The sequence below is a fragment of the Mauremys mutica genome, chromosome 14 (assembly GCF_020497125.1).
Source record: "Mauremys mutica isolate MM-2020 ecotype Southern chromosome 14, ASM2049712v1, whole genome shotgun sequence".
NCBI lineage: Eukaryota > Metazoa > Chordata > Testudines > Geoemydidae > Mauremys > Mauremys mutica.
In genome coordinates, this window is record NC_059085.1 from 42,529,465 (window position 1) to 42,552,910 (window position 23,446).

Sequence of the window (23,446 nt, forward strand, 5' to 3'; positions counted from 1 at the left end):
ACCAAATTTTAAAACCAAGTCACTGAAGATCTTGCCTGCCACGGTCTTGCCAGAGTTGGCAGTGCTAGGTAGGTTTGGACAAGCCTAGTGATGTGATCAACTACCACTAAGATGCATCCACAGCCTCCTTTGCTTCTCTCTAGATGCAAGAAGCCTATTGATACAAACTCAGAGGGTTCTGCTGTAGCTATCTGAGTTAGCGGAGCTCTGGCAGGCTGGTGAATTTCTTTTGCTTGACGCATGTACAAACTCTAGTGATATGATGTTCAATGTCCCTCTTCATCTGTAGTCAATAAAACTAGTCTCTTGTGTGACTGATTCCTTGCTCTGATCCTAAATGTTCCATCTCTCCACGTAGTTCTTTTGTATTTTACAGATAATAACAGTTGGTTTAGCAACATTGTTTTCCAGGAAAGTATTCCATCTTCATCCAAATGCAACCATCCCACTGAGACAGCTGATCTTACCCCGTTCTCCCATGTTCTCTTGGTTGTTTGGTTTGTTCCTCAAGGACTTATAATACAGAATTTTACTAATAGCTGGATCTTCTTTCTGAGCTGCCAAAATGTCTTCTCATCAAATACGCTTGATGGTGGATTTAATACCCTTGGAGAAGTCTTCTACTGCCAAAGGGTTGGTAGTAATAGCTGCTAACCAAGATACCTTGTCAACTCTTTGTACATCTAAAACAGCATTAACAACTCCTGTCCTTGTCTCTTCTGTGCATTCCATCCTCTGTTTTTCCATATCAAGGGGCATTCTGGATAAAGCATCTGCCTCCACATTAGATTTCCCTGGACGATATCTAACTTTGAAGTTAAAATGAGCTAATTCTGCAACCCACCAGTGTGCTGTGGCATTCAGCTTGGCTGTGGTGAAAACGTAGGTTAGCGGGTTATTGTTGCTGTAAAGCAGGAAGGATTATGCCTAGTAGAGGATGTCACAGTATTTGTCAGTTAAAGCCCGTTTCAGAGCTAGAAACTCCAGCTTTTCTGAATGAAGGTGATAATTCTTCTCTCCTGCAGTTAGTGGTCTTGACCCATAAGGAATTAGGTGCAGTTTTATACTCTCAGTTTACCCCTGATGTTAATATAAGACCTAATTCCTCACTGGAAGCATCTCCATGAAGGATAAAGGGTGAGGCAACATTGGAATAGGCTGTTTTTGGTGGCTGTACCAGGCAGTTAAATCAGCTGGTCTAAAACTCTTTGATGTTGCCCAGTCCAGGGAACTGGCTCTTTGGAGGGTCTCTCTCCAGATCCCTTGTCTTGCTCTTTGGCTTTCTGGTTTTTCAGACTCCGCTCTTGACCGTGTTGTGCGTCAGATTCTAATGGAACAGCCAACAAGTCATACCACGGCTTTGCTATTTGCGAAGTCTTGAATATATGGCAATAGCAGGTGAAGAAGCCTGGCAGCTTGCCAGGCTCCCCCTATGGAGTTTGAAGGTTTCTCTGCAAGAACACAAACAGCTGGATTCACCTTATCCCCTTCAGCAGCTACCACCTTTCCCAAGGAAGGGACCCCTCTCTTAACAAGCTCACATTTAGAAGCTTCATTCCAAGCTTCTGCAACGGTTGCAATGCTCTCCTTACAGACTCCACATGCGCTTCAAAAGTGCCACTGTGCACAAGGTGTCACGGAGTCCCTGGGCGATGCTCTGGAGCTGCTCCCCACAAAGCCAGTCAGGACTCTGGGGAGCCTCCTCTCCCTTGGAGCAGCCTGTCTGCAGGGCAAGAAGCTCACATGGCTTCATCTCCTGGGTCTGACCTTGGAGCATTCAGCATCCTCTGCCCCTCCGTGCGCTTCCCACAGCGAGTCCGCCCAGGCGGGGTCCTGGGGAAGCCAGAGGGTCCTGCACCCCCACTTCACTTCGCAGTCAGACGTGACTCTCAGCCAGCCAGTAAAACAGAGGTTTATTTGATGACAGGAACACGATCTAAAACAGAGCTTGTAGGTACAGCGAACGGGACCCCTCATCCGGGTCCATTCTGGGCAGGGCCGGCTCTACATATTTGGCCGCCCCAAGCAGTCATGCGCGGGAGACGCCCCGGAGCCCCGGGAGCAGCGGACCTCCCGCTGGCTTGACTGGTGAGGGTCCGGTAGTCGCGCGGCTCGGCTGGACCTCCCGCAGCTGCGGACGATTGGCTGGTCCGGCGGCTCCGGTTGAGCTGCGAACCATCCGCAGTCATGCCTGCGGCAGGTCCGGTCGTCCCGGGGCTCCGGTGGACCTCCCGCAGGCATGACTGCGGAAGGTCCGCCGGAGCCAAATGCTGCCCTGCCCCGAAATGCCGCCCCACGCGCCTGCTTGTCGCGCTGGGGTCTGGAGCCGGCCCTGATTCTGGGGCCCAGCAAGGCAGACCCCGCCCCCCGTCTGCCCTCACTCCTCGTCCCCAGCCAGCCCCAAACTGAAACCCCCTCCAGCCCCTCCTCCTCTGCTCAATTCCTTTCCCGGGCCAGGAGCTCACCTGACCTCTTTGTTCTCCCCCACCTTTAGCATCCCCTTGCAGGGGGGGAAGGGCCGGGCCATTAGCTGCCAGGAGACAGAGGGTCGGCCAGAGCTGAGGCCCCCCCACAGTATTCAGGGGAAACATTAAGAACAGCCCCACTTCGTCACACAAGGGTATCGTCCAGGTCGGGGATACACATCTCAGGCGTAAATGCAGCACGGGACTCTTCCACGCTGCAGGTGCTGCAACATTCAAACTCCAGCCTGCTTTAAGGCCGCCCTCTCCTCACTGTGCTCCAAACCTAACCTACCAGCTTCTTCCACTCTGCACTACCAGGCCCATCCTCTGCTGTGGGTGGAGGTTATCTGCTAATGAGCCCCCTGACTACAGAACAGATCTGTCTATCTAAGCACCTATCCGAGGCTCATCATTGCGGTAGGTGAGCACCTTACTCTGACGTCCCCACCTGCAAGGGGCGAGAGGCCACTGCGCAGAGGGTGCGAAATGCGTAGCTCGCTCTTTCCTTCTGAGTCGTGTACAAACTCCGCCCCCAAGGGCTCCATCCAGAGGTTAGGGTCTATTGCAGGAGTGGGCGGGGGAGGTTCTGTGGCCTGCGAGGTGCAGCAGGTCAGACTAGACGATCACCACGGTCCCTTCCAGCCTTAAAGCCTGTCAGCCGGTGAGCTTTGGGCACCCTGATTGTACACTCCAACACACGGGGACACCGCAGATACAAAGTAAAAATCAGCCAAAGCAACGGCTCTTCTCTTTCCTCCCCGTCCCCAGCACACCTCACTCCATCACCAGCCACCGCTTAAACCCATCCCACTGCATCCCACTAGATGCAAATCTAGCTGCAGATCCTTCTCCAGTGGCCGCTCAGGCCAACGGGCTTTGCAGCACGCCCAGGAGGTCAATAGACTTCTCCCAGTTGAGACTGGCGGGCCTGGTGCTGTGTATGGGGCCAAGCTGTGGCCCATTTGGGGCCCTAAGGTGTTGGGGGAATTTAGCAAGCCCGGGAAGCTGCAGCATGACATGAGTTTCTCTTGAGGATGATTAAGTGCCTAGACACGTCTCCAAACAAAAACAAGCACCGTAGACTTTAGGGGCCACATTTCCACCCCAGAGGCACTATTTGTTACATGTGCAAAACCACTCCAGAGCGCAAACAGATTTTGCTCTTGGAAATTCTATTGACTGTGCAGGTGACATAATGCTGTGTGTGTGTGTGTGTGTGTGTGTGTGTGTGTGTGTACCCACACAAAGCAGCACACACAGACTGAGACTGGCTTTGCAAATCTGACCTTACAGCATTTTTATCCTACCTGTTATCTCTGTAAAAACATTCTACTGAAGTCATTCTTCTTCTTCTTCTTTCTTTTATTTGCTTTTACTTTCCTATCTGCCTGTTTCCCCTGCTCCCCCGACATCCCTGTGTTGTTTGCTAAGCTCACGTACTTCTGAGTACACATTTAAGAGCTGATTGTTATTCAGGCAACATTTCCTTTCATAAGCATGAGGCTTTTCAAAAAGCCTGTGGCATTCATTCATCCCACCTTCCCCTGCACAAAGATGTTGAGTCACGCCCCTGCTTGGTGAGCACCGCAGACCACAGCCAGGGAACCAAGAGGCCAGTTCAGCTCAGAGCCTCCGCTCAGAATAGCCGGCATGGGCTGGGTCTGTCCCAGGCAGAGATGGGAGGATAAGGTTTTATGAATGGCTGGTTCTACAATCGGTGTTTCACCAACCACTTCTTCAACTCAGAGGCTGCTATGTACCTGCTCTGTTTCCACAAGCCTTCAGACTTAGCATCTTACCAGACTGGTTCTTCTATCAGAGGGTGCTGTGTTGAGAGGAAGAATGGTCTAGTGGTTAAGGTACTGGACTGGGACTCTGGGGTTGTAGGTTCAATTTCCAGCTCTGCTACAGACTCCTGTGTAACCTTGGGCAAGTCATTTCCTCACTCTGTACCTCTGTTTACCCAGTATCCCTCTCTCTCAGGCACAATTCCCACCCAAGTCAGGAAAAGCCAAGGCTTTGGCTCTCAGAGGGTTTGTCCTCCTTGTCTCCTGTAAGATCCCTCCCCACTGGCTAGGATGCTGCAGTCAAGTTCAGGTTTGTTTCACCAGCATCAACCAGTAGCTTTGGCTCCTTTGTGGGGGCCATGCCATATTTCCTTCCCCCAAGGCCCTTGGGGGGTGAGATTTTGTCCCTGTACCATAAGGAGACCTGCCAGACTGGGGACAGTCTGAGCAACAGCAAGCATTGCATGGCTGCAGAGACAGCTTGCGAGGTTTCCATTTCCTACCCCATTGCATAATTGACGGTCACCATTGGCTCTGAGGAGCCGAACAACAGGATCCAGGCTCATGTCTAACTGGTGTTGGCAGGTTTCACAATGGTACTCGAGGTGTTTCTGAAAGCCCCAGCTCCTGGATCCATGGGATTCCATGAGAATCTCGACTTCCATTACAAAAACAAGTCGTTGATAGCCCTCGTGGTTGGGGAGAAAAGCTGGAAAGCGTGAAGCGAGCACATCACAGAGCATCAGAAAGCAGAAGACAAGTGAAAAGAACCCACAGTGCAGAACTGGTGTGAAGTCTCCTGATTTGGGGGGCTGGACTCAGGATTTTTTAAGACTCGAGAATGGCAGTGCTGTGACCACCATCAAAACAACCTACTGCTCCTGTTCTGACAGCTGGCTGGAGGAGGCGGCGTCATGGCAACAGATGCCCAGGAAGTGAAGCGCCTCCTGAGGGCGCAGGTGCAGAGTGCAACGTCCGGCTAAGGTGAAGCTAACTCGTAACCCCCAGCCTGCATTCTGTGGGAGGAGAGCTGCCAGGGAGTTATAACAGCACCACCATGCCCTTTGCTAGCACTCGCTGCCTGTGGATCTCAAAGCACTCTCCAGAGCTGGGCACGTCCTTCCAGGTAGCAAGGGACACAGTCCCCCCCATGATGGGGCAAAGAGCAGCTCCCCTCTTAGGAGCAGCCAACAAACTGTATTTCTGCCCTGCCCCCTGCCCCCACCAGGTCTGAGAAGTTTCTCGGTGTAATCAGGAGATGTCATATTTCCCATCTGATGCTTTGTGTGCAGGGATGTGTTTGTCTTAATCTCGGCGTCTAAATCCAGCTCGCAGCTAATCCCAGGAGCTGAGTCGCAGACCGCGTGCGCCGTTCCTTTTTCATTTCGTTTGAAACAGAAGCTCCCCCTCGCTCATTTCCCAGCTCTGTAATTCAGGGTGGAATGCACGGAGCAGATAAGCGACTTGTTGGGAGCCGGCGGGCTGGAGAAGACAGCTCACCCGCGCCCGCGAGTTATCACTCGCTGCAGCTGCATCCGTCTAGGTGACATCTGCTAAACAGGAAGTGCCTCTTGCCAGTTTCTTTCTTAAGAAAAAAAGGGGCTGCTTTTGTTTGCTTTCCCCCTTTTTCCTATTTGTTTGGGGTTGGGCCTGGCAGATCTTTATACATTTCTCTTGAGTCACAAAGCCACCAAGTGAGCGAGGATTCATGTTTGTAACTGTCAAAAGACCAGGCTTTCTTAGGACTAGCTTTTTTGAGGCAGCACATTGGCCCACGTGGTGTGGGAAGGGAGTTTGGAGGGGTTTGTGGCATCCACAACGCTTTTAATAAGAATTTAAAAATAAAAAGTTTTCCCAAGCCAGTCAATATGATCCTGTTATGTGGCATAAAAAGAAAAATGATCCTAGCAGTTGTGGGAAGAGTGTCACCAACACCGAGAAGTCCAAAATCAGGGTTCGTGTCCCCCAAAATGATGAGATTATCTTAAACATCAAGAGATGGAAAAAAATAAAGTTCTTTTTATTAGTCTCCTGGTTTCTGGGCCTTTAGGGAGTCATGTTTTCCAGCATTTCTCTGCCACCAGGAAGGTAGAAACTTTTTTAAAGCTGAGATTCTCATGTGATCCCATGACTACCGGAGCTGGAGCTTTAAGAAAAACAAACTATTACCATGAAACTGACAATAAAATAGCGAGAGTTGGCTGTGAATGGTCGTTGCTGCTAGCCAGGGGCGGCTCTACAAATTTGGCTGCCCCAAGCAGTCATGCCCTGGGGGCGCCACCGAGCCGCGGGAGCCGCGGACCTCCCACGGGCATGACTGCGGAGGGTCCGCTGGTCGCGCGGCTCGGCTGGACCTCCCGCAGCTACGGGCGGTTCGCTGGTCCGGCGGCTCCGGTTGAGCTGCCGCAGGCATGTCTGCGGGAGGTCCAGCCGAGCCGCGGGACCAGCGACCCGTCCGCAGTCATGCCTGCGGCAGGTCCGCTGCTCCCGGGACTCCGGTGGACCTCCCGCAGGCATGACTGCGGCAGGTCCACCGGCCCAGCCTGCCGCCCCCCCGGGAAAGGGCCGCCCCAGGCGGGTGCTTGCCCCGCTGGGCTCTGGAGCCGGCCCTGCTGCTAGCACCACTGCTGCAGAAGAGTTTCCATTCCAACCCGACTGATTTCACTGAGTCACAACTTTCTGAAATATCCCCTGGAGGAGCTGAAATTCTCCAGGTTTGGTCTCTGCCTAAAGGTGAATTTGTGTGGGAATTGCGAGCTAAATCCCCTCAGCTGTTTTGGAGTTAGGTGGGATTGCCAAACAAACCTTTGGCACATTTCACCAAAGCTTCTGACTGTATTTTTCCTCACATCCGAGCCGATCTGTGGAACTGCAAACGCAGCCCCCAGTAACTTGCCTACACACTGCTCTCTTCTCTCAGGGGTCGCTCTCTCTCTTTCCTCAATACTGGGGCAACATATCCAGCTCTCTCCTTCCACGTGCTGCCCCATCTCTGTTCCAAGAGCCACTCCCTAAGAGCTTTCACTGCTCATTCTTCCAGGGCCAGAGTCCACACTGTGCAGCCCTACTGAAATCCATCCCTCCTTTCTGGCCCTGGAATGGAGCTCTTTTCCAATCTTGCCAATATGTCCCATAGAGAAGGTCTTTGTATCATCTCTGGGGGGGGCTGGGCCTGCACCTCTTGCCACTCCCTGGCACCTATTCTCAAGGAAGTTAGGTGAGAGTGGAAGAATGTGAGAACATAACATAAGAACGGCCAGACTGGGTCAGACCAAAGGTCCATCCAGCCCAGTACCCTGTCTACCGACCGTGGCCAATGCCAGGTGCCCCAGAGGGAATGATCATGTGATCTCTCTCCTGCCATCCATCACCACCTTCTGACGAACAGAGACTAGGGACACCATTCCTTACCCAGCCTGGCTAATAGCCATTTATGGACTTAACCTCCATGAATTTATCTAGTTCTCTTTTAAATGCTGTTATAGTCCTAGCCTTCACAACCTCCTCAGGCAAGGAGTTCCACAGGTTGACTATGCGCTGCGTGAAGAAGAACTTCCTTTTATTTGTTTTAAACCTGCTGCCCATTAATTTAATTTGGTGACCCCTAGTTCTTATATTATGGGAACAAGTAAATAACTTTTCCTTATTCACTTTCTCCACACCACTCATGATTTTATATACCTCTATCATATCCCCCCTTAGTCTCCTCTTTTCCAAGCTGAAAATTCCTAACCTCTTTAATCTCTCCTCATATGGGACCTGTTCCAAACCCCTAATCATTTTAGTTGCTCTTCTCTGAACCTTTTCTAGTGCCAGTATATCGTTTTTGAGATGAGGAGACCACATCGGTACGCAGTATTCAAGATGTGGGTGTACCATGGATTTATATAGAGGCAATAAGATATTCTCCATCTTATTTTCTATCCCTTTTTGAATGATTACTACCATCCTGTTTGCTTTTTTGACTGCCACTGCACACTGCGTGGATGTCTTCAGAGAACTATCCACAATGACGCCAAGATCTCTTTCCTGATTAGTTGTAGCTAAATTAGCCCCCATCATATTGTATGTATAGTTGGGGTTATTTTTTCCAATGTGCATTACTTTACATTTATCCACATTAAATTTTATTTGCCATTTTGTTGCCCAATCACTTAGTTTTGTGAGATCTTTTTGAAGTTCTTCACAGTCTGCTTTGTTCTTAACTATCTTGAGTAGTTTAGTATCATCTGAAAACTTTGCAACCTCACTGTTACCCCTTTCTCCAGATCATTTATGAATAAGTTGTATAGGATTGGTCCTAGGACTGACCCTTGGGGAACACCACTAGTCACCCCTCTCCATTCCGAGAATTTACTATTTATTCCTATCCTTTGTTCCCTGTCTTTTAACCAGTTCTCAGTCCATGAAAGGACCTTCCCTTTTATCCCATGACAGCTTAATTTACGTAAGAGCCTTTGGTGAGGGACCTTGTCAAAGGCTTTCTGGAAATCTAAGTACACTATGTCCACTGGATCCCCCTTGTCCACATGGTTGTTGACCCCTTCAAAGAACTAATGGATTAGTAAGACACGATTTCCCTTTACAGAAACCATTTTGACTTTTGCCCAACAATTTATGTTCTTCTATGTGTCTGACAATTTTATTCTTTACTATTGTTTCAACTAATTTGCCTGGTACTGACCTTAGACTTACCGGTCTGTAATTGCCGGGATCACCTCTAGAACCCTTTTTAAATATTGGCGTTACATTAGCTAACTTCCAGTCACTGGGTACAGAAGCTGATTTAAAGCACAGGTTACAAACCATAGTTAATAGTTCCGCAATTTCACATTTGAGTTCTTTCAGAACTCTTGGGTGAATGCCATCCGGTCCTGGTGACTTGTTACTGTTAAGTTTATCAATTAATTCCAAAACCATCTCTAGTGACACTTCAATCTGTGACAATTCCTCAGACTTGTCACCTACAAAGGATGGCTCAGGTTTGGGAATCTCCCTAACATCCTCAGCCGTGAAGACTGAAGCAAAGAATCCATTTAGTTTCTCCGCAATGACTTTATCATCTTTAAGTGCTCCTTTTGTATCTTGAGGATCCTACATCTGCTCCTTTGTAGCAAGGGTCCCGAGTGAATTAGCAATACCCTGCTCTCCAGCCAGACCCGTCTGGATCTCTTTCTCACACACATCACATTTTACCCAGACTTCATCAGCCCCTCTTGGTCGTCTCTTCTGATGCAAGGGCAGAATCTTCTCCTTCCATGCGATGCCCTTCATCAAAATCACATTTTGAGGTCTGACCACATCACAGTGTCGAGTCTTCCAACAGCTGTCGTCCAGTCCCAGCTTCTGGCAGTCAGAGGTTTAGGGACACCCAGAGCATAGGGTTGCCTCTCTGACCATCTTGGCTAATAGCCATTGATGGACCTGTCCTCCGTGAACTTATCTCATTCTTTTTTGAATCAGTTATACTTTTGGCTTTCACAGCGTCCCCAGGCAATGAGTTCCACAGGTTGACTGTGCATTGTGTGAAGAAGCACTTCCTTTTGTTTTAAATTTGCTGCCTAGTAATTTTATTGGGTGACCCCTGGTTCTTGTGTTATAAGAAGGAGTAAATAACACTTCCTGATTTACTTTCTCCACACCAGTGATGATTTTATAGACCTCTATGATATCTCCCCTTAGTCATCTCTTTTCCAAGCTGAACAGCCCCAGTCTTTTTAGTTTTTGCTCATACAGAAGCTGTTCCATACCCCTACATCATTTTTGTTGGCCTTCTCTGTACCTTTTCCATTTCTAATATCTTTTCTGAGCTAGGGCAAGCAGAACTGCATGCTGTATTCAGGGTGTGGGCATACCATGGATTTATATAGAGGCATCATGATCTTTTCTGTCTTATTATCTATCCCTTTCCTAACATTTGCAGTGGGGGAGGTCTAGGTTGGATATTGGGAAACACTATTTCACTGGGAGGGTGGTGAAGCACTGGAATGGGTTCCCTAGGGAGGTGGTGGAATCTCCATCCTTAGAGATTTTTAAGGCCCGGCTTGACAAAGCCCTGGCTGGGATGATTTAGCTGGGGTTGGTCCTGCTTTAAGCAGGGAGTGGGACTAGATACCTCCTGAGGTCTCTTCCAGCCCTAATCTTCTATGATTCTGTTAGCTTGCTGGACTGCAGATGTTTTCAGAGAACTAGCCACTAAGTAGCAGCAGGAGGCAGGTTTTCCAGGAGGTGTTGGAAACACAGTGCAATGCCAAGTGTGCTCTGCAACCAATTCCTTGTAGCTGTGTGGGGAAGGCAGTGCAGAGAACAACGCCAGGGCTGGGACAAAGCTGCTGCTCTGAGGGGATCAGGGCGACTGCCCCTGGCACCACCATTTGGGTGACAAAACATATAGAGACCCTGGAGGGATTTTAAAAGGCGACCAGGTGCAATGGCATCTTTTCCCAGCTGCCCTGAGCTTTTCTTGCCTGTGGCAAGAGCGAATTGCAAGGAAAAATGGGCTCTGGAAACAGGGTGAGTTAGACAGCAGGAAGGCTGGGTATCTGCGGCCCCCCACATAGTGCCATCATCTACCCCTGTGCAAAGGGCACGTGAAACTCCACCATTTGCACTTAGTAGCACTGTGCACCCATTTGGCATGGACTTCACACTATGTAATGACTACACCTGGTGCAGGGCACTGGAGGATTGGCCGTTTGAGGTAATGTCTACTTGGGCCATAGTGCAACGAAGTGTGTGATAGTGTGATCTATGGTCACAAGCTCTTGTGTGAGGCCAGGCTGCTCCTCCTCAGGGTGGGCCCTGGTCTGACTGATCTGGGCACAAGAAAGTCGAATAGTTCCCCTTGCTGATGGCTGCCAGCGAGCACCATGTGACTGTGGGTTCCTGCCCTGTTTCTCCCCGCCAGGAGCGTGCTGTCTGTGCTATTAGGTTGTGGAGGGATTAACGCTCTCCCCTTCTGCTTGGCCAAATAACAACCCCATCGCAGGGTGCTTGCCGGCGCTCCTGATTTGACAGGGTGGAACTGGCTGCAGAAGGCTCTTTAATGATGGGAATTTAATTAGCTTGCATTGCACTTCCAACACCTCCGGTCTCTGCAAAAAAATCAATGTGAATTAACAGAAGCCAATCCGGCATAGCCTGCTGCAGCTCTGTCACACACCCAGAGTTCCAGACAGCTTTCTCAGCCGCGCCAGTGCGTGAGAGTCAGCTTCATGGGCTGGGAGCTCGCTGCTCCCTTCCCACTTACACCAGTTCCAAAAGAGGAGTCCCATGTCGCCAGGGGAAGGACCGGGTGCAAAATGAAGCTAAATCAAAGCCCACAGTGAAACTAACAAAAGCACTGCAGTAGGTCCCTCCGGGTCACTCTAACTGGATATGCTGCCTTGCAGGCTGCTGCCGCTGGCTGCCTCTGAGAGCTGCCTTCTGGGCCCAAAGAGGGAACGGGCAGGTGCCAACAAGGCAGGTCGATTGCTGCACCCAGGGATGCCTTCGCTCAGAACCGCCACCTACCTCCCCTCCCCCCGAAGCCAGCCCTTTGACTCCCCACACAGCCGGGCGCACGGCACTGACCCTCCCGCTGGGGACACCACCACGCTGCTAATGGGCACAGAGCCGGGACCCAGGACTGCTGACCGTGACGAGCTGCGTGACATTGGGCCAGCCAAGCTGTGCCCGTTCCATGCCACCATTCCGCCCTGCCACTGCCATTGCACCCGCTGGCCTGCCAGCCTCTCTAGCTCTAACGAGAGCTAACCTGTCCCATGGAAACCCCAAAGGCCTTGGTGCTGGGTGGCACTTCCTCAGCGGGCATGGTGCCCGTTGCCTGCCCCAGACCCTGGATACGCTGCCTGCCTGGGCTGGGGGAGGGGCAATGGGCCCATGGAACAATCCAGGGGCTGCAGAAAGTGGGGGGACAGAGGGTGTGACTGGGGGGAGTCGGGTTCTGCCTCAGGGTGGGTGTTGGAGGGCAAACCCGTCCCGCACTCACTGAGCAGCAGCGGTTCCCGTCCCGTGGGGCTAGCGGGCTCCCCCATTGGCTGCTCTCATCCCAGCGTCCCGTGACCCGAGCTGATGAGCGGCGGGGGCGGGGAGGGCAGCCGAATTTGAGCGAGCGGCATAGCAGTGCTCAGGGGCACAGCGCCACTCGGGGTGGGGGCTCACTCTGCAACCCACCCCCACGGTCTCCCACTTCCCAGGGCCAGGGCCTGACCTCCTCTGTGTCACACCCCCTGGGGGCAGGACCCACCCACCCCCAATCCTTTTTTGGAAGGGTCGGGGAGCCTCAGTTTCAGATTTTGCCCCCAGTCCCCCAAAACCTCTGTGCAGCCCTGCAGCCCGACATCCCCCCTTCCCCCCAAATCTCCGCAGGGGTGTGGGAATTACCCGCCCCCTGCCCCTGCTCTCCCCTTACTTTTCCATGTCCACCCTTGGACTGGACCTGGGGATGGACAGGGAGCTCTGCGTGGCTGGCCGTGCAGGACACAGACCCCTGGACCAGTGAGACGCTGCAGTGGGAAGCGTGCCGGGGAGGGGACTGGACAGGGACCCAGCTGACACCCGCTGTGGAAAGGTACCGCTGTCAGGGCAAGGGCACAGCTGGTCTCCTAGCACCTCGCAGGACGTGGCGCTGCCCAAGTGCCGCCGCCAACGCCCCCCTGCCGCGGGGACCCCCTTTGGCACCGGGCCCAGGAGAGAGACGGACAGAGAGCTAAAGCGGGTTGGCCGCAGGCATGCTGGGAGTCCGTGGCAGACCCAGGAGCAGACCCTGGGAGCAAGCCCAGGGCCTTAACCACAAGCCGTCCTCCCACCCTTGGCCACTCTGTGGAGCCTGCCAGCCAGAGGGCCCAGCTGACACCAATGGGGCAGAGGCAGGTTCTGATGGGGACATTGGTCCACTAAAAATTGGCCTGAGGCCCAGCTCAGCTCACAGCCTAGGGAATGGGCACAGGAGGAGGCTCCCTAGTGGCCTGCCTTTGAGGTGAGGAATGGAGGTGAGGCGGGGGGCAGGAGCTGCGGGGAGGGGGGTACAGGTCGCAGCTGGGGGGGGTGAGCCACAGAGCGCGGAGGAGGGGGAGGGGGAATAGAAGCAGATAAGGGACAGGATCTGGGGGTTGGGTAGGCGCCAGTGGATGCACAGAAAGTCTGCTGGGGCAAGAGTAGGTCAGGGGAAGCGGGACAAGGGCAGAAGGGTCTTTAACTACTAGACCCCAGTCCCCTCCAGAACCTGGAATGAAACCCAGCCTGCCTGTGGCTCACCATTCCTCGGCTGTCAGCCAATGCGTGTGAACCCACTGGCACAGGGTGGGTCTTGTTCCCTCTAGTGGCTGGTGCACCTGGCAAATAGCAGCCTACCACTGCTGCCGGTTACTCTGCTAGCTCAAGTGGTGTGGCTCTAAAGGTGCTGATGATCCGGGGGTGGGGGGTTCTGTCTGGTTCCACAGGATGGGATTTCTGTTGTTTCAGCTTGGTTTGTAACAAACATAGGAAATTGCACAAAAACGTCTATGTGAAAAATGTTAAGGTTGCAAAGTCATGCAGTGCGCAGATAGGAAATGCCAGAATTGATGCTGGCCATGCAACCTGAAGGCAGGCCTCTTGTGCATGTGCATTGTGCAACAGACTTTAATTACACGATCCATTCCCAGCCCATACTGTCGACAGGACCCTGCCTCATTCAGTGCACAATACGTGACATTTACCCTTCTGAAACAAGCAACCTCATCACCTTCTTCTGTGCAAGCCTTCCTCCCCCCCTCGCCTGCCCCCTAAGTGATGCTGTGTCTATGCTAGGGATTTTTGGCCAACGTTCCCTACTGTTGCTAAGACTGATGCAGCTCCCCCAGTGGCAGCAATGCTGGAAGCACTGGTGTAGACAGGTGGCTGGATGGCCACTGGCATTTTAGACCTGTTATCTGCAGTGTTAGATAACAAGATGGTTCAAATTGTGACAGAAGCCTTGTCTACACTAGAGTCCAATCATTGCTATCACCAATGGAGCTGTGTTGACTAAGGTGGGAAATTGTGGCCAAAACCCCCTGGTCTGGACACAGCCCTGTAAGTTGCTGACTGCAGGGAGTTTGTCCTTAGTCTCTCTGGCAGGCCCCAGGCTGCGTACCTATGAGGCTAGACAGTGGGTATTATTATTGTTGTTAATTATTGGGAAGAGATGCATCATGGGAAGCAGGGGATGTTGCTGGCTGGCTGTGACCACCTTGCACTGTTTCCAAGTTCCCAGGCTAAGTAGGGCTTGTTATCAATAGCAGAAAACCGTGCCCTCTCTGTTTGATTTCATTTCCCTTCCCCCGGCCCCTCCCTGCTCCAGTGCTCCTCTGAGATAAATGAAGCCAGAGTGAAGGGTGGGCCATGGCCCAGCCAGCATTATCGCGCTCTTCCTCACGGCGAGTAAATCAGGAAGTTTGCAGAGATACCCTGCCAATAAAATAAACACTGCTCCTGCCAGCAGCTGAACGGTGTGTCCCTCAACCCCTGGCAGCTGCCAGAGCTCCCCTTGGATCGCCCTTCCGGTCAATAACGTGTGCAAATGAGCAGCCACCCAGCCATGTGTGTTCTTAACCCAGCTCCAGTGCTTACTGCATGAAGACCCTGCGTTTGTGACACCGCTGGCAGGGAGAGAATGCTCCTCGCTGTAGGGCAACGGTGGGGAGAGACTGAGCATGTGCTGTTATTAGAGAGCTGAGCAATGCTCAGATCCAGACCCTGATCTCTCAGCCCTCTCTAAACGATCGAAGGCCCAAAGTCACACACACAACGTACGGCGGCGCAGGGAATCCAAGCCAGGTCTCCTGAGCCCCAGACCAGCACCTAACCACTGGGCCAGCAGCGCCTTCCTCTTTACAAGGAGACGGGAACTCTCCTCCCCACATTCGGATCCTTCTTGCCCCACCTCTGCTGTGGAGCTGGCAAGAACCGGAGCCAGCTTCAGTTATGCCAGGCTGGGGCACTACAGGAAACCCTCCAGGCGGACAGACGGACAGATTAGCTAGATGATGACAAACACCAGGCAGGAGGGCAGCTTTTATGCAATAAACCCATACAAATGGCACTACCAAAATGTGTGCCAGCTGTCACCAGGACCACTCAGAGACCAGGGTGATGGGCAGGGTCTAAGAACCTGAACAGACGCTGCTCAGAGGTTACAGTCACTTCCTCTGTTCTTTGTTTGCCAGCGGTAAGTGTCCCAAGGCTGGAGGTGATTAGAAAGTGCCTCGCACATGGTGGGAAACCCACGGTGCAAATGATAATCATTTTCTCTGGAGAGATCCCACTGCCATCACCCCGCGTTTACCCTCCGGGAAGAGATCATCCCAAGAAAGGGCTCAGGATGAGACACTCCCCTCCCCCGCTTTACTCTAGCATCGTCATCAGCATTATCCATTCGTTCTCTGCCTTGCCCTACCGGGCCATGGTCTCCCACTGAAATCAATGAGCAAAGAAACAACAGAGTCCCGTGGCAGGATATGACCCATCATGGGTATGGCACTCACGGTGGGAAACTAGAGCCAGTGATTCTCTGAGCAGAAGCAGTGGCCCTAACTGAATCCCAGTAGGCAAAGGGTTAACTCCTGGCCCCTGTAAATCCCAGCAAACAAAGGGTTAACCCATGGGCCCTGTTAATCCCAGAAAACAAAGGGTTAACCTGTGGGCCCTGTTAATCCCAGCAGGCAAAAGGTTAACTCCTGGCCCCTGTTAATTCCAGCAAGCAAAGAGTTAACTCCTGGCCCCTGTCTCCCACAGCTGCACTGGGTGGAGGAAGGAGAAGGAATTGGGGCCTGCTGGCCCAGTCAGGCTCTGGGAGGAAACTCTGGGACTGGGAACTCCATAAAACAGGTAGTTCCCGGGGCCGGCGTCCCTTGATGATCCCGGGGAGGTGGAGTGTTTATGGGCTACTGGCTCAGGGCTTTAAACTAGTGAGAGCGTCAGCTGGGAGGGCACCTGTGGGTGTTCTCCTGTGCCTGGCATAGCTGCCCCAAGTGCCCACAGCTGTGGTGCTATTCACTCCCCGCTCTGCTGATAGGACTAAGCTCAAAGGTGTGGCTTTCTCCCCCCCTTACCCTATGGGGCGGGGGTGATGGGTGACCCGGTGTAGCAGCAAAGTTTTGCTCTCTGCACTGATATCCCCCTGGAGTGGTCCTGGGTACCCTGGAGGCTTTCTGGCAAGCCCATAAGACCTGCTGGGAGCCTCTCCTAGCTGGAAGTCACTGTATAGCCTGTTGGGGGTGGGGAGGTCTCATCTTCCCCTTGCCCTCCTGTGGACCTCGTTAAAGAAACCCTGGTGCTGCTGAGGCTGACTCAGGTCATGCCCACACTGCACAATCTGCTCCCCCGATAGCCAGGTGAACCTCTATAGATGCAGCTGGTTTCAGGTGCTGCCGCTGGACCTTCATGCCTTGTCTGTGGCACGATTTCTTCACTGTAATTTCCCTTCCTTACCCCTCTGGCAAGAAGGAGGGGAGGGGAGCGTAGTGCAGAGCAGCCGCCAGCCCTCTGAGCCCCGTGGTGCTCAACCCAGCTCAGAGCACGTCTAGATGACCCAGTGGTGACATGTCCCTGGACAGTCAAGCTACAGCTTCCCGCCCTTGCCTGTGCTGTGGTGGGCTTGCACTGCTGGGGCCTTAACAAGCGAAGTCTGGTGGAGCCGGGCTCTCAGGCTGCACCGATTTACCTTGTAAATCAGCTCCGCTGCTGGATTCTTTTCTGCCTGAGAAACAGACCCTGTTGCTGTGCAGCTCTGAGAGCCGGGCAGCAGCTGGGCATGCCAGGGCAAAAGCTGGGGAGTCCACGCTTTCAAGGGGAACCAGCCAACCTGCTTCTAAGGCAGCCAATGCCCAGATCCTCCAAACCGCATCAACAGGTCTGGTTAACTTCCCCTTTTTTTCCTCCTCTTGTAGGGCTGCTCTGAATGTGCTGCTGTACGTGGGTTGCTGGCGCCTATGACTGTGGCTGGGAAAATCCATCTGCTGCTGGGGAAAGGGTAAGTCCAGTTTGTATGCGATCCCAGTTGGGTTTTTAAGTTTTTGGTTGATCAACCTCTTGGGTCTCAGAGAAGAATATTGAGAAGAAAGCAGAAACCCAGTATCTTTAGGTCAGTAAATAAAATCCACAGACACTCATGATTCTGAAAAAGAACAAGGAGTACTTGTGGCACCTTAGATGCTCCCACTCTGAAATGATTCTGAAAGTTACTTACTACGAACCGCATAACTCCTGCAAGCTCCGCTCTTAGGAGCGGGGTGGTGAGAGCACAGGACTGGGAGCGAGGGTTCTCCTGCGTTCTCATCCTGCCTTTGACACAGACGCTCTCTGTGGCCCTGGCTAAGTCACCGCGCCTCTCTGAAACCTGGGGCTAATGGTGCCTCCCTCCCTCCTAGAGGGCTGTGAGGATGAGCTAGGAAATGTTTTCTAGCCAGGATAGCTCAGTGGTTTGAGCATTGGCCTGCTAAACCCAGGGTTGTGAGTTCAGGGGGTTGGACTAGATACCTCCTGAGGTCCCTTCCAACCCGGATATTCTATGATTAAAGGATGGAAAAGGTTTTACGCAATGAAGTGTTCTTGCTGCCCTCCATGGGTATGCCCAGCTCCTGCCCATGCTAGTGGGAGGGCAGGCCAGAGGGTGCGCAGTCCTGTTTCTGGGATGGCATCCACAGAGAAAGGGTCAGGATATTTCCAGCAGCAGCAGCTTATAGGTATGAACCGTGTGACCTGCTGAGGTCTTGCTGCTGGGCGTCACTGCAGCTTGGGTTCTCTGACACGCTGGTGTTTCACTGGGATGGAACCGCTCTGCCTGTGATACCTGGAGTGGTTCTCTACAGGGCTGTGCGGTACTATGGATGTGGGAAGCACCATGGAGTGTATCCCCACTTGCCTCAGGGCCTAATCCTGAGCGGTGCTGAGCACCACCTGACCGTGGGAGCAGGCCTTTGGGCAGCTCTGGGGTGGAGGCTGGGAGCTGAGTCTCCGGGACGCTCTCTAATGGTGGGTGTCGGGGATTTCCTGGCTTCTAGGCAGCCTGGTGTGAATTCACCTTTAAAATCATACTGCCAGGTGCTGGGGCAGAGACGCAGACCCCCAATTCAAATGCACAAGCACAAACTGGGGAATAACTGGCAAGGTGGGCATGCTGCTGGAAAGGATCTGGGCGTGAGAGTGGATCACACATTGACTATGAGTCAAAAACATGATGTTGTTGCGAAGAAAGGCTACTATCATTCTGGGCTGTATTAACAGCGTGTTGTATGTAAGACATGGGAGGTAATGTGTCTGCTCGACTCGGTACTGGAGTCCTGTGTCCGGTTCTCGGTGCCACACTTAAGGAAAGATGTGGGAAAAATTGGAGAAAGTCCAGAAGAGAAGTGAGAAAAGGTTTAGCAACCCTGAGCAAGGAGGAAAGGTTTTAAAAGAAACAAACAAACTGGGTATGTTTAGTTCTGAAAAAAGACTGAGCGGGGACCTGATAAGTCTTCAAATCGGCGAAGGGCTGCTCTAAAGAGGATGGGGATCAATTGTTCTCCATGTCCACTGAAGGTAGGAGACGTGATTGGCCCAATCTGCAGCCTGGGGGATTTAGGAAAAGCTTCCTAACTCCCAGGGGCGTGAAGCACTGGAGCAGGTGACAGAGGCAGGCTGTGGAATCCCTGTCCTGGGCAGATTTTAAGAACAGGTGGGACAAACCCCTGCCAGGGACAGTCTGGGTTTACTTGGCCCTGCCTCAGTGCACGGCGCTGGACTGGATGACTTCCCGCAGTCCTTCCAGCCCGACAGTTCTGTGATTCTAACCCCCTGGAGTCACCTGGGATGAGCCCAGCAGCTCCTGGACTTCCCTGTGCACTGGGTTAGTGGGCTGGACTCGTGAAGCCCTGCATCCTTCCTCCCTTTGCTTGGGGGACCGACAGGGCCTTTCTCTGGCCGCCCCCCAGCACCCTCGAAAGCTCTGCAGGACAGAGACCCTCCTGCTGGCTGGGAGTGGTAGGAGCATCTCCCTCCAGGGCCCAACCACGAGGCTCCCTTTGCCCTACTGACCCCACTTGCTGCCACTCAGGTTACAAGGGACAGCTCAGATCCCTGCGTGACCATGCCGTGCTGTCCCCATGCTGGGCTGCCCTCTGTAGCAGCTCTAGGAATGAGGGTGTCTGGACGGATCCCCAAGGGAACAGCTTTAACTCCGGCTCCTGCAGCCCCTCGGAGCTGTCTCCCTGACCTGGAGCAGTAATTGACAGCTCGTTAGGAGCACCAATACCCCACGCCTCGGGGACTGGTGCCGGCGGGGCCAGATCTTGATCTTGGTTACGCCAGGGTAACTTTGCTGGAGCCAGTGAGAGACTCTCGGGGGTGAGTGAGCTCAGAATCTGCCCCAGAATTGCTGCCGGGGAATTGGAGTGGAAAATAAAACACGATTCAGAATGACACATGAGCAAGTGACCTGATAATTAAAGAAAAGCGCCGAGTAAATAAAACATGAACGAGCCTGATTAGTCATGATGGAAATGTTAATTGCAAAGCAGACTCTGCCAAGTCAGGATGCACCTTCCTCCAGCTCTGTAGCAAAATCCCTCCATTGTCCTGTGTTGCTCACAGATTGGAGACCAGAAATAGTCCAACATCTCTCTGCTCCAAACCTGGCTGCCTCCTCCTAATACTCTGGGACAGGTGACAATCCTGCTGCTGTATGAGCCAGTTGGGCAGCTCCCCTGGGCTCTGCTCCCCCTGGTCTATCTGGTTGGTTTGTCCAAGGTGCCATTGGCTTTGCCTAGCCACCGAGTCAAGCTGCCATTAAGCGCCCACCTTTGGAAAACAAGTGCATCTCCCACCTGCTGCGGGGCCCTTGCACCGAGTCTGTCTCAGTGTTTGCCACCCAGGAAGTGCAAGGGCTTGTTTGTGCCCAGGGCTCTCCCTGCGCTGAACACCTGTCTGGCTAGTCATGGGCTGCTCCACTGCACTGAAATCCTGTTTGCTAGACGGGATGAGTCAACATCTCAGCCCTCGGTGCCCATGTAAACAAAGCAGACAGCTTGGCAGCTGTAATTGCTACCACCTGGTCCGTCCGGGATTGGCTCGTTCCACCTCCCGTCCAGAGACCTTGTGTTCTTACCTTGGCTGGTTCCCCTGGAGCCCCTTCCCCAGGCGCCATGGCAAGCGGAGGCGGAAGCTCGGTTTTCCAGCTCGGAAGAGCCTCCAGCCATTAAAGCCAGCCGGTTGCTTGCAGTGCCAGCTGAACTGCGTGGTGGTGGGCTCCAGAAATGCAGTGCCAGGCCCTCTGCTGCCAGCACTGCTGGAGAGGATCCTTCCCCAGCTCCACCTGAGCTCTCGGCTGGAGGCTAGCTGCGTCGAGAGGCCGTGCAGGGCTATGGCGGGTGAGTCTCTCACATGCTCTCAGCCACTTTGCAGGGGAGAGGAGCCGTTCTAAATCCACACAGGAGGAGAGCTCCAGCCTCTCCCGCTGATTGCATAACAGACAATGCAGGCGAGCGGCTGCTGGTTCTGTCCCTGGGCCACCCTGCCCTGAGTGTCTCTGACTTACTGCTGTCCAGCCTGCTCTGGAGTGTGCCTTGCAAGGGGTGCTGGGTGCTCATGTGACCGCCAGGGTTGATGTGGAGGGGGAGTTGTGTCCCATGGCGAGAGGGGAAGGCAGACAGCTGCCTGCTGGTGATAATGCAGCAGGGGAGGAGGCCTGGGCAGCTGTACCCTTGTTCTTCCCCCAACAGGAACCATCTGTGACCAAGCCCAGCTCTGTCTTCCCTGTCACCCATTCCGGTCTGACTTTCCAACAACTTCCCCTTCGCGCTGGCTTCACTTCCCCACTCCGAGCGGGGCCAGTGCAGTAGCAGCCGCAGCGGTGGCCAGGCTGGTGTGGCGAGTTCTCGTTTTCCCGCGGGGGCGGGGGCGGGGAGTGCCGGCGGGAGCTGGGCCTGTCGGTTCTATGTACAGCAGGCTGGGTGTCTGCAGCTGTTCTCGTCTTGAACTTGTCTCTTAGGGGGGACTTCAGGAAGGCCTGAGAACTGACATGATCATCCCTGGCTTGGCGCCATGCCCTGGGCCTGCTGGCACACCTCTGCTGGCACACCTCCGTCGTGCGCCCTCTGGACTGCAGCCCTCACCCAGCCCCAGGTCTCTGCTGCACCTCAGTCATCTCTCAGCCGGAGAACTGGGGAAAAATCCCCCATAAGTCTGTGCAAGCTGGAGCCACTGACTTTAAGTGGTCCTGGCTTCTCCCATCTCTAGTGTCTCTTGGTTCCTGCCTTCTCCCCAACCCTGGGCTTCCATTGCCCCGCTGCTGCTGCCGCGCGGGGTGCAGGCCCTGGGGAAAGGAAAGGGCTTGTTAGAGAGAGAACCGAAAGGCTGTCTGTGCGTCTGCAGGTGGGAGGGAGGAAATCTGTCCTAAAAATATAGCCGTGACTGCTCGCTCCCCGAAGATGGCTCAGCAGATGGTGTGTCTCTGCCTGCCACCTGTGGAGCGTGTGCTCCCGCAGATGGTGTGTGTGGTGCTTCCACTTTCACACTGCTGCCCTGGGCTTCCTGGCCCAATCCTGCCTTTTGCTTTCAGCAGCATCTCCCAAGTGGCTGTAGCTAGAGGCTGGGAAAGCAGAACCCTCCCTCCTCCGAGCAGCTTTGGGTGGCTGGAGCTGGGGACCTGGGGCCTGAGCTGGGGTGCACGGAGTGTGGCCTCTGGGGAAACCACAGGGACTTCCCGGTGACAGATTGTGGGAGGGAGCCCTGCAAAGACCTGGGCCTTACGATGGGCTAGCTCCCATCTGCGTCCTGGCGCGCTTCCCAACGGTGCAGCCGGGGCCGGTGTGCGGGGAGACGCCCTACTCCCTGCTAATGCGTTAATGCCTTCAGTCAGTATCCCCAGGGGGACGGGGAGTTCTTCTCCCGCTCCCCCCGCCCTGTCAGAAGGGGAAGTGATGTTCCCACCGTGGGACCTGGGTGTTACCAAACGTGAGCATGGCGGGGATGTTGGGGTCACTGCAAGGCCTGTTTACACTGCAGGGGTGCAGCTCCGGTGCCATAGCACCGTCGCTGTCCCAGCACAGTGTAGACCCTTCCTAGGGGTGGCAGCCAGCTCAGCAGAAGCATTCTGCCATCTGCGTCTGTGCTGGGGGATGGGTCCCCCAAGGATGCCTCCCTGAGAGCCCGGTACAAGCTTCATTCTAGTTGTGAGCTCTGAGGGGGTGAGAGCTGCTAGCAGGCAGGGTGGGGCCAGCAGCTGGGAGGGGAAACCCCTGGGAGGGGAGCCAAGAGCCAGCGAAAAGGGTCAGATGGTTGAAAAACCACTAAACAAAGCAGCTGGGTAAGAGAGTACAGGGGGGCGAGAGTCCCAGCCATGGGATCTCCGTGTTCCCCAGCACTGCCATCCCCTGGCCAGGCGGCAGCGTGCCAGGCCACTCGTGCCCCAGGTACAAGGTGTGAAGTGTGCTGAGCCCAGCAAGTCTCTCTAAACCGTCGCCCTTCTGGAGGATCCAGGAGATGGCCCCTCTTTCCCCCTCCCCCCCCGCAATGCGTCCTTTGGCTGCTGGGTGGGAAGTGCTGGATGAGCTCGACGGTGCTGTTTGGTGGTTCAGGCTTGGGCCGTCTTTCGCTAATTTCGGAGTCCTGGAATCTGCTGTGATTGAGGGCTAAGGCAATGGACCCAGGTGCCTTTTTGTGAGGGAGCCTCCCCCCCAGCCATCCAAAGACACCCCCGAGAGCTAATCCAGGAACGGGGGAGGGTGGCCCGCAGAGCGAACCCCCCTCCAGGAAAGACGATGCCCCTTCACAGCCACACCCGTAGTACAGAAGAGCTGCTGTCTTGGGGCTCCGATCTCACCTATGGCTGCTGGGCAAACAGGTGCCAGCTGGGCCCAGCTCCGAATGTTCGCCTTATAAAGCTGCTGCTGGAGTGAGCATTGGCAGGGCGTAGACACAGTCCCATCTGCTCACTGGCCATGGGTCCCCATGTCCCCGGGCGGCGAAGGCTGAAGTGTCTGCCTGGGGCAGCCAGCGCGGAGGGCCTGACGTGGGTCCCGCTCTGCAAGGTGCTGAGTGGCTTTGTTCCTGTTTAGTTAGGGCTGCGTTGTGCTGGGCGCGCTACGAACACACAGGGAGACACCGCCCCGGCCCTGACGACCTCGCAGGCTAAGCAAACTCCTGCCAGGTCAGCCCCGTGTCTGGGGACTGCCTGTGCAGGCATCTGGATTC

At 53.9% G+C, this 23,446-nt stretch overlaps 1 protein-coding gene across 5 annotated transcripts in view; it reads right to left on the reverse strand.

The window, feature by feature from the left end:
• The window catches only part of CBFA2T3 (CBFA2/RUNX1 partner transcriptional co-repressor 3), a 107,131-nt gene extending 86,129 nt beyond the window's left edge, over positions 1-21,002 (reverse strand). For 4 of the 5 annotated variants that reach the window (XM_044987204.1, XM_044987203.1, XM_044987202.1 and 1 more), the window contains exon 1: positions 20,361-21,002. In XM_044987204.1, coding sequence (XP_044843139.1) covers positions 20,361-20,451 — 91 coding nt within the window. In that variant the 5' untranslated portion in view covers positions 20,452-21,002. Of the gene's footprint in view, positions 1-16,937; positions 17,040-20,360 lie in introns of those variants that run through there. The other variant, XM_044987206.1, reaches the window with a different exon arrangement.
• Between the last annotated feature and the right edge of the window lie 2,444 nt (positions 21,003-23,446).